At 39.3% G+C, this 9320-nt stretch overlaps 1 protein-coding gene across 1 annotated transcript; it reads left to right on the top strand.

The window, feature by feature from the left end:
- The first annotated feature begins 1839 nt into the window (after positions 1-1839).
- Positions 1840-8021, top strand: LOC144709557 (2-oxoglutarate (2OG) and Fe(II)-dependent oxygenase superfamily protein). The gene is made up of 11 exons (XM_078583134.1): positions 1840-2107; positions 2851-3046; positions 3276-3374; positions 3581-3632; positions 3803-3924; positions 6655-6755; positions 6852-6910; positions 7308-7364; positions 7443-7488; positions 7586-7665; positions 7746-8021. The coding sequence occupies exons 1-11, from the start codon at positions 2012-2014 to the stop codon at positions 7819-7821; spliced, it is 984 nt and encodes a 327-aa protein (XP_078439260.1). The 5' UTR covers positions 1840-2011; the 3' UTR covers positions 7822-8021.
- Positions 8022-9320: the final 1299 nt, after the last annotated feature.

Genomic DNA, 9320 nt, shown 5'->3' with positions numbered 1-9320 from the left:
GTGATACCGCGGCAGACCGTTGAGGAGTCCTCCCGGCAGCAGGTGATTGTCCCATTCTGATGTGATGATGCATGGAGGAGGCTCCGCCGTCACTCTCGTCGAGTATCCTCTTTGGGGTTCCGCAATGTGTACAACGCCTATGCCGGACGTCATACACTCCCCCCTCCCTCACTCCACGCTATGCGACACTCGCGAGGTTCGTCGGGACAAGGGTCTGGCATCTGCCGATAGCTAGTATGCCAAGTAGTGTTCGTCCGTCCCGATACCGGTACCGGATGACGGTATCGGGACAGATGCTGTATCGGATAACGGAAAGGCAATTTCCGGTATCCGTTCTTTTTGATATCCAGATATCGGATATCAGTATCGGATATCGGTTGCTACAGTGCTGATATCTGATACCGATATCCGTCTTGATGTCGTCATCCGTCTCTGTCTCAGGGGGGAGGATGACGACATCGGATATCGGGTGTGGATATCGGTTTTCGATATCCACATCGAAAGGATACTTAAAAATATTAGTAACTTATATATCTTCAGCAATTAACGTGGGCAAGAGAGTAATAAGTGAGGTTTTTGATTGTTTACATATCTCGTTTAATATATATAGCCAAATACTTTTATTTTCTTCCATATGGGATAACGGGATTCGGGTTTGGTGTTAAACTCAGAATTCCTTTATCCCATATGGAAGAAAATATAACTTTTTAATTCTATTTATTGGACGATGTGTTATTATGTTAAATAATAAACAAATATGAGGTCCATTAAATATGGCGAGTATAGATTAAAATATTATTTTACCATTTAATGTATAGTCGGACTCATTTAATATATACAGAGAAAGGTTTCTAATTTCTTCCATGTGGGATAACGGGATTCTGAGTTTACATTACATTTCTAATCCTGTTATCCCATATGGAAGAAAATAAAAATTTTGCACTCTATATATTAACTGAGATTGAAAATAGATTAAAACCATTCGATGCTAATGTACGTAAGTCATAGAGTGATATGAAAATCGTATTTTTTACTGTCGATACCAGTTCCGATATCCGGATATCGAAAACCGATATTCGGCATCCGATAACCGTCGCATCCCTCTACCTACGGTTTCCGGTACTGATATCCGTCTACCCCTCAGAGACGGATATCGCCCGATATCCGATATCCGGCACCGTCCCATTTTTTCCCGGTTATCGGATATCTGTTGTCCGATACCGGATGACGGACGGATATCAGTTGGGCGAACCCTAACGCCAAGGCTCTCAATGTGATGGCTGCCTCTTGCGTTCCGGAGAAGTCCCTGCCAGGCAGTGAATAGAGAATATGTGGGAGACCGTATCGTGTATTCTTAAAGACCTTTGGTACCGACATAATCATTAGGGAATGTCACATATCAATAAACTGTACATACTTGGTTTATGTAACATAAACAGTATGGTTTCACAGCTGTCTATGGTGACATTGATGATGAATCAGAATAACTATTTATTCACTTATATATAGTATGTTTTCAAAAATTGATCATTATCTTCATTCTAACTTTCCTTTATGAGTCAATCATTTGGGCTATAAATTTTGGTTTTTGAAATAAGATAGTTTTGAACACTTACAAAATCAGTCATATCAATAAACTGTGCATACTTGGATTATGTAACATGAACAGTATGGTTTCAAATCATGTTGACATTTTTGATGTATCAGTATAGCTATTTATTCACGTTATGTATAGTATGTTTTAAAAAATTGATCATTATCTTTATTCTAAGTTGTTTTTTTGAGTCAATCATTTGGGCTATAAATTTTGGTTTTTTAAATAAGATAATTTTGAACTCGACGATCGACAGAACTTTTACAATATCAGTCTTAACGATCGAAGGTGAACTCCAACTTCTAAAACCTGGAACTTCTCGATCATCAGAGTGCGAAATTAGGACAAAATCCAAGAATCACTTCTCATATTCCTGAACAATTCTTCGTCGGATTGGAGAAAATTGACAGATTTTAAATGGAATTATGCTCGCGTGCTGAAGAAATTGGGGTTTTGAATTGCGTCGATCTTGAAGATCCCGACATTAGCAGATCCGTCTCGCTCGTAAAGCAGGTTTGCACCATTCAATTAAGTATACGTCCCTCGATCTTGATTCGATGATCAACATTTTGTCGTGATGATTTTGATCTTTTCATTTCCCTCCTTGCCTGTGATATCTATTTGAAAATCAATTGAGGGTGAAGATCCCATGGGCTATTCCATCATCTTGTGCTGCTCGTCGTTTTCTTGTTGTGAATGTCGCCTGAAGTTTAAAGCTGGAACATGAAACTGTTAGCAGTCTTCGGCCTTGCTTCAGATTGAAACGATAGTCAAAACTTGTGTACACTTGCGACTTAAAAGGAAGCAATCTTGGGCAAAAAAATATAAAAATTGTCGTTGAAAACCAGAATTTAGTAATTGGGTCATCATTTTTTTCTCAGATGAACTGTTTGAATTTCTCAGAATTTACCATACGCGATTGAACAAGACCAAAATGACTGTCTTGAAGGACATCGAATCAACTGGCGGTAGCTTTCTGTTTCCGGTTTAATAATGCAAAATACGAGAATTATGATTTTATCAAAACGTAGAAAAGAGAAACTTCTCTAACAGATAATAATTATGATCTTCGATTTTGCCGCTAAAGAAATCATAATGCTATCTTAATGGGTTTATCATTGCATAGATGACTCCTGCCGAGCATACATCTTACACACCGTGTATTTCTTCCTGTTGTTACCTAATAGAGATTTCGTGAGTAAAATTTTCTAATTTTTATTGTTTCACTCACATTGTCTTTACTAATGATGTTTCAGGCCTGTCTTGATTCTGGTTTCTTCCACGTCATAAATCACGGAATAAGTGAGGAACTTATGGAAGAGGTTTTCGTTCAAAGCAGAAAGTTCTTCGCTCTAAACATGGAGGAAAAGATGGAGCTCCTGAGGAATAAGAAAAACAGAGGCTACACTCCACCTTTGGATGAAAAACTTGATGCTACTAATCAAGCCGATGGTCAGCTAAATCATTTCTCTATTTTCTTGAATTTTGTCCTGAATCTTTAATTTCGTTGACTTCATTCTTTATCTATTTTATTTTTCTGTCATGCATGAATTACCTTTTCCTTCAAACATTCATTGAAATGTTTCTAGGGTGAGCAATATTTCAGGGAAACGAGGGAAAATGTTTTTCTGGTGTCTTTCTTTATTTAAGAATCTCAAATTTTCTCGTAAATATTTTACAGGTGACTATAAGGAAGGCTTTTACATCGGAATTGAATTCTCAGAGGATGATTCCCAATCAGAGAAGCCATTTTATGGACCTAATTTATGGCCTTCAGAAGGTAAGGTTTTCATCCATTTTAAGCTACATCAAATATAACCTATCTAACAAGCCTATCAAGATTCATAGACATTGACAAGTTTACAGCATTTTTAGATATTAAATTCCATGAATCCCCGGGTTATTTAATCAATCATATCTATCTATATCCTTCTCTTTGTGTCCTGGTAAGAGTACAAGCTTATTTTCTTTTTGGATGATCTTAAGATTTGTTGCACGGATGGAGAGGGACAATGGAGCAATTTCACCAAGAAGCCTTGTAAGTTTTAGGATTCCTTATCCTGTCGGATACAGTCTCGATGCTTTAAAGAAGAGAGAAATTTCCCGAATATGATAATTTTTGACAGAAATTCCTCAACCTTTGATTCTGGAAATCTAACTAGTTATACAATTTTTTATCCGGTTATTGCTTATGTTGTTCATTTGTAGGAGGGTTGCAAGGATGGTAGCTAGGCTATTGGCTCTCGCACTAGACCTGGAAGCTCATTATTTCGACAAGCCTGAAATTCTGGGCCAACCTATCGCTGTCTTGCGGCTCTTGCACTATGAAGGTTATCATCATCTTCTTCATCATACTACATGTCAGTTCTGCTGAAGCAGAACGGACCAACGGCCAGCCTCCAAATTCAGGGTTCCCAAAAAAGATAGCCTTGAATTCTTATTAAGGCCTGGGGTTTCAATAGCCACGAGATACCATAGCGGACTTGGGCCCAGGAGCAGGCCTGAGCCCGGGGCGAGTTAAGTGACTTAATTCACGTGTGTGTGAATGAGTCACTTAAACAGTGAATAAAGTAGAAATGATCTTCTGTTTAACACGATCATTACTCTCTCTCTCACTCTCTTGCTCTCTCTCTCTCTCTCTCACTCTCTTGCTCTCTCTCTCTCACACACTCCCTTGCTCTCTCTCTCTCTCTCACTCTCTTGCTCTCTCTCTCTCACACACTCCCTTGCTCTCTCTCTCTCTCACTCTCTTGCTCTCTCTCTCTCACACACTCCCTTGCTCTCTCTCTCTCTCTCACTCTCTTGCTCTCTCTCTCTCTCTCACTCTCTTGCTCTCTCTCGCTCTCTCTCTCTCTCTTGCTCTCTCTCTCTCACTCTCTTGCTCTCTCTCTCTCTCACTCTCTCTCTCTCTCTCTCACTCTCTCGCTCTCTCTCTCTCTCACTCTCTTGCTCTCTCTCTCACACTCACTCTCTTGCTCTCACTCTCTTGCTCTCTCTCTCTCTCTCTCACTCTCACTCTCTTGCTCTCTCACTCTCTCACTCTCACTCTCTTGCTCTCTCTCTCTCTCTCTCTCTCTCTCTCTCTCTCTCTCTCTCTCACTCTCTTGCTCTCTCTCTCTCTCACTCTCTTGCTCTCTCTCTCTCTCACACACTCACTCTCTTTCTCTCTCTCTCTCTCTCTGTTGCTCTCTCTCTCTCTCTCTCTCTCTCTCTTGCTCTCTCACTCTCTCACTCTCACTCTCTTGCTCTCTCTCTCTCTCTCACACTCACTCTCTTGCTCTCTCTCTCTCTCTCACTCTCTCGCTCTCTCTCTCTCTCTCTCTCTCTCTCTCTCTCTCTCTCTCCCTCTCTTGCTCTCTCTCTCTCTCTCTCTTGCTCTCTCTCTCTCTCACTCTCACTCTCTCTCTCTCACTCTCTTGCTCTCTCTCTCTCTCACTCTCTTGCTCTCTCTCTCACACTCTCTCTCTTGCTCTCTCTCTCTCGCTCTCTCTCTCTCTCTCTCTCTCTCTCTCTCTCGCTCTCTCTCTCTCTCTCTCTCACTCTCTTGCTCTCTCTCTCTCTCTCTCACTCTCTTGCTCTCTCTCTCTCACACACTCACTCTCTTGCTCTCTCTCTCTCACTCTGTTGCTCTCTCTCTCTCTCTCTCTCTCTCTCTCTCTCTCTCTCTCTCTCTCTCTCTCTCTCTCTCTCTCTCTCTCTCTCTCTCTCTCTCTCTCTCGCTCTCTCTCTCTCTCTCACTCTCTTGCTCTCTCTCTCTCTCACTCTCTTGCTCTCTCTCTCTCACACACTCCCTTGCTCTCTCTCTCTCACTCTCACTCTCACTCTCTTGCTCTCTCACTCTCTCACTCTCTCACTCTCACTCTCTTGCTCTCTCTCTCTCACTCTCTTGCTCTCTCTCTCTCTCTCTCACTCTCACTCTCTTGCTCTCTCACTCTCTCACTCTCACTCTCTTGCTCTCGCTCTCTCTCTCACACTCACTCTCTTGCTCTCTCTCTCTCTCTCACTCTCTTGCTCTCTCTCTCTCTCACTCTCTTGCTCTCTCTCTCTCTCACTCTCTTGCTCTCTCTCTCTCTCTCTCACTCTCTTGCTCTCTCTCTCTCTCTCTCACTCACCTCTCGCTTACTCTCTCAGTTCCTTATTCGCTCTTGCTCACTCACTCTCTCACTCTCTCTACTTACTCTCTCTCTCACTCTCGTACTCTCTCACTCTCGCACTCTCTCTCTCTATCTTAATTTATATTTTTATCTCTATTTATGTCTCTCTTTCCCTCTCTCTCTCTATCGCTATCCCTATCTGTCTCTCACACTCTTACTCTCTCTCACTCTCGCTCTCTCAATCACCTTTCACTTAATCTCTCAGTCCCTTATTCTCTCTTGCACACTCACTCTCTCACTCTCTCTACTTACTCTCTCACTCACTCACTCTCTCACTCCCTCACTCTCGTACTCTCTTACCCTCGCACTCTCTCTCCCTCACTCCTAATCTCTATATTTATCTCTATATATGTGTCGTTTTCACTCTCTCTATCTCTCTCCCTATCTCTTAATTCAAAAAAAAAAATCTCTCTCACTATCTCTATCTCTGTCTATGTCTTGTTCCCTCTCTCTCACGCACACTCTTTCACTCCCTCTATCCCTTCCTCCCTCTTAATCTTTCTCCCTCTCTCACTCTCTCTGCCTCACTCACTTTTTATCCCTCCCTCTCTCTCTCCCTTGCACTCTCTCTCTCTTTTTCTCTGACTTTTTCTCTACCTCCCTCAATTTTGTCCCTCTTTCTCTCTTCCTCTCTCTTTTTGTTCTCCCTCCCTCACTCTCTCTCTCTCTCTCTCTCTCTCTCTCTCTCTCTCTCTCTCTCTCTCTCTCTCTCTCTCTCTCTCTCTCTCTCTCTCTCTCTCTCTCTCTCTCTCTCTCTCTCTCTCTCTCTCTCTCTCTCTCTCTCTCTCTCTCTCTCTCTCTCTCTCTATATATATATATATATATATATATATATATATATATATATATATATCTCTATCTGTCTGCAAAAGGTATCCACCATTATCAAGGCTTATTCCTACCCAGGAAGGGTTTCTGATCCCGCAAAAGGAATATTTGGGGCTGGGGCTCACACTGACTTTGGGCTTATCACCCTCCTGGCCACAGATGATGTCCCTGGTTTACAAGTACAATCAAAACTCTTCCTTTCCATTTGCATTCCCAATTTTTTCCGAGACAACGTGTTCTTGCTTGTCATATTGATCCCATTCTCATTTTTATAGATTTGTGAGGACAAGGACTCTCAGCCGCAGGTTTGGCGGTTTGTGAAGCCTATAAAGGGGTCAGTCCAATGCATTGTATTTGTTAGTGGTAGAGAGAATAGTGGGACAAACATAGATAGAGAGAGAAAGAGAGATTAAGTAAGCAATAAATGCGCAGTTAGAGATAGACCGATATTTAAATAGATAGATGATGGATGATCGATAAATAGCATTATATCAAGAGAGAAAGGCAAGTGAGATGGGGGAGTGAAAGGGAGAGATATATAGACTGATAGAAAGAGATTGAGAAAGAAATATTGAGAGATAGATAGACAGACAGAGGTAGGTACATAATCAGCGAGAGAATGAGGGAAGGAAAGAGAGATGGGAGAATAGATGGAGAGAGAGGGTAGAGAGATAGGATAGGAGTTACTGTGAAGCATATATGATCCATCTCATGCCTCCAGTTTTTTTCAGTGGCTTCCTGGTGAATCTGGGAGACATGCTGGAGCGGTGGACCAATGGAATCTTCAGGCACAATCCCCTTCCATTTCTTTCCATAAATGATGGACTCTTTGGCCCAGTTAGTTGACTTGGTCAACCCCCTCCCAGGTCAACTCTCCATCGAGTTCTGATGGGCGCAGAGGAGCGGTATTCTGTGAGAATATTCACCCTTGATATTTGACTTTTCCTCGTTCAATTTAGACATTGCCCAAGTCAACATTGACTTTTCTTGAGCCTTTTCAATGACCCAGGTGGCTTTCTTCGTGGAGCCCAGCCATGAGTGTGTTGTGGAATGCTTGCCTTCATGCTGCTCGGATGCCAACCCACCAAAGTGAGTTGGAATCAATTTTTGGTTAAATCATTATTTCAATATTTATGTATTATATATAATATACCAATGGGATAATCAAGGTTTCCACCGGTGACATGCGAGCGATACCTAACTCAGCGGTACCAGGAAACTCACAAGGAGGTCCCCGGTCTGTAGACCAGTATGAGGTATGATGGTAAGAGTCTACTTACTGGTTTAGATCTTCCTCACTTCTTGGTCCCAGTAAAGGTAAATGAAGCATATATTTTGGTAGTTTTTAAGGATTTTACCATAGTCCTGTATAATGTATCATGATAAAATGCTTTTCTTTGTATCAATATGATGCTACAGTAGTCAATACTTTTGGCAACAAAATATCTGACGTTTGGTACAAAATTATACTGAGATTACTCTTCCATTTGTTTGAGAAAAAGTAGAGTGAAATAGAAAAATATGACGTTTAGTAATAAAAATTTACTAAGATTACTGCTTCATTTTTTATAGAAAAGTAGAGCTAAATGAAAATGACAGACATTTGGTGATAAAAATATATTAAGATTTATATTTGCATTTTTTGTAGAAAAGGTAACTTTTATGACTTTTAGTTATTCGACTACGAGATCATTGCTATATTTTTTTGGAAAAAAGAAGAAGCTCTATCCCAAATCAAGTAATACAAAAAGTCGTAAGGAATTGAATCTCTTCGACGTCTATTAACATTTTCATAATTGATGTTAAGTTATTTGCATCCCATTATGAAAAACATAATCAACTTTTACCAAGCCAATGATGACCTAATTTTGCAACCGTTAATTCTAACTAATAATGACAAGTTCAGAAGTGAAGGTTCGATAATAATTTACTTCTTTTAATTGTACTCTTTTTTTCAAATAAATTTATCTAAAGTGGGCTTTATATTGAATTAAGTTTATGAGATAGATCTCGATAGATAAAAATAGAAATATAGTTTATATATGTAGTGACGTGTTGGATAAGTCCGATACGTAACTGGTAATGTCATGGATTTTATATTTCAATTTGTAAATATATATCCCCATTGATATATTTAGGATTCATTGATAATTTTCATTTTCTAACCTCATGGCTCTATCCTGTTTTATGAAGGGTATATCGTACATTAATATAATAAAGGGCATATCATAAAATCTAATTTATGTAAAATTGTCTTATGAATGGTATATCATATAATTTAATTTAATTTATGTGTATATAAATACATGAAAGTGTTAAAATTCTATACCTGTAAATATAATATGTTCCTCCAATAATTTAATTTTATTTATACACGAATGAGGGGTTTGAGACCCTTTTTACATTTAGACTGATTTAATGAATATCTTCAAATACAAATTTTTATAAATCAATAATAATAAAAATATTTACAAGGATAGATTTATTCGTCATTAATAAGTATTTGGCTTAATATATGAATATTTGTACATAAATTATGAATACTTTACTGTATAAAAATTGAAGGAAATTCTAAAATTAGTTGTTCTACCATTAAAAATAGTACATGCAAGGCTAGATGGTAGAGATGTATATGTTACATGGATTATTTTAGATATTATGACAATGGTGTTGATATTTGATGAATTTAGAATGTGGCTATGAATAAATTTTTTTAATTATTATGATGAAACAATAAATCAATG

The sequence above is a fragment of the Wolffia australiana genome, chromosome 11 (assembly GCF_029677425.1).
Source record: "Wolffia australiana isolate 7733 chromosome 11, ASM2967742v1".
Taxonomy (NCBI): domain Eukaryota; kingdom Viridiplantae; phylum Streptophyta; class Magnoliopsida; order Alismatales; family Araceae; genus Wolffia; species Wolffia australiana.
The sequence above is the reverse complement of the archived record's forward strand: the minus strand, read 5'-3'. Positions and strand labels throughout refer to the sequence as shown.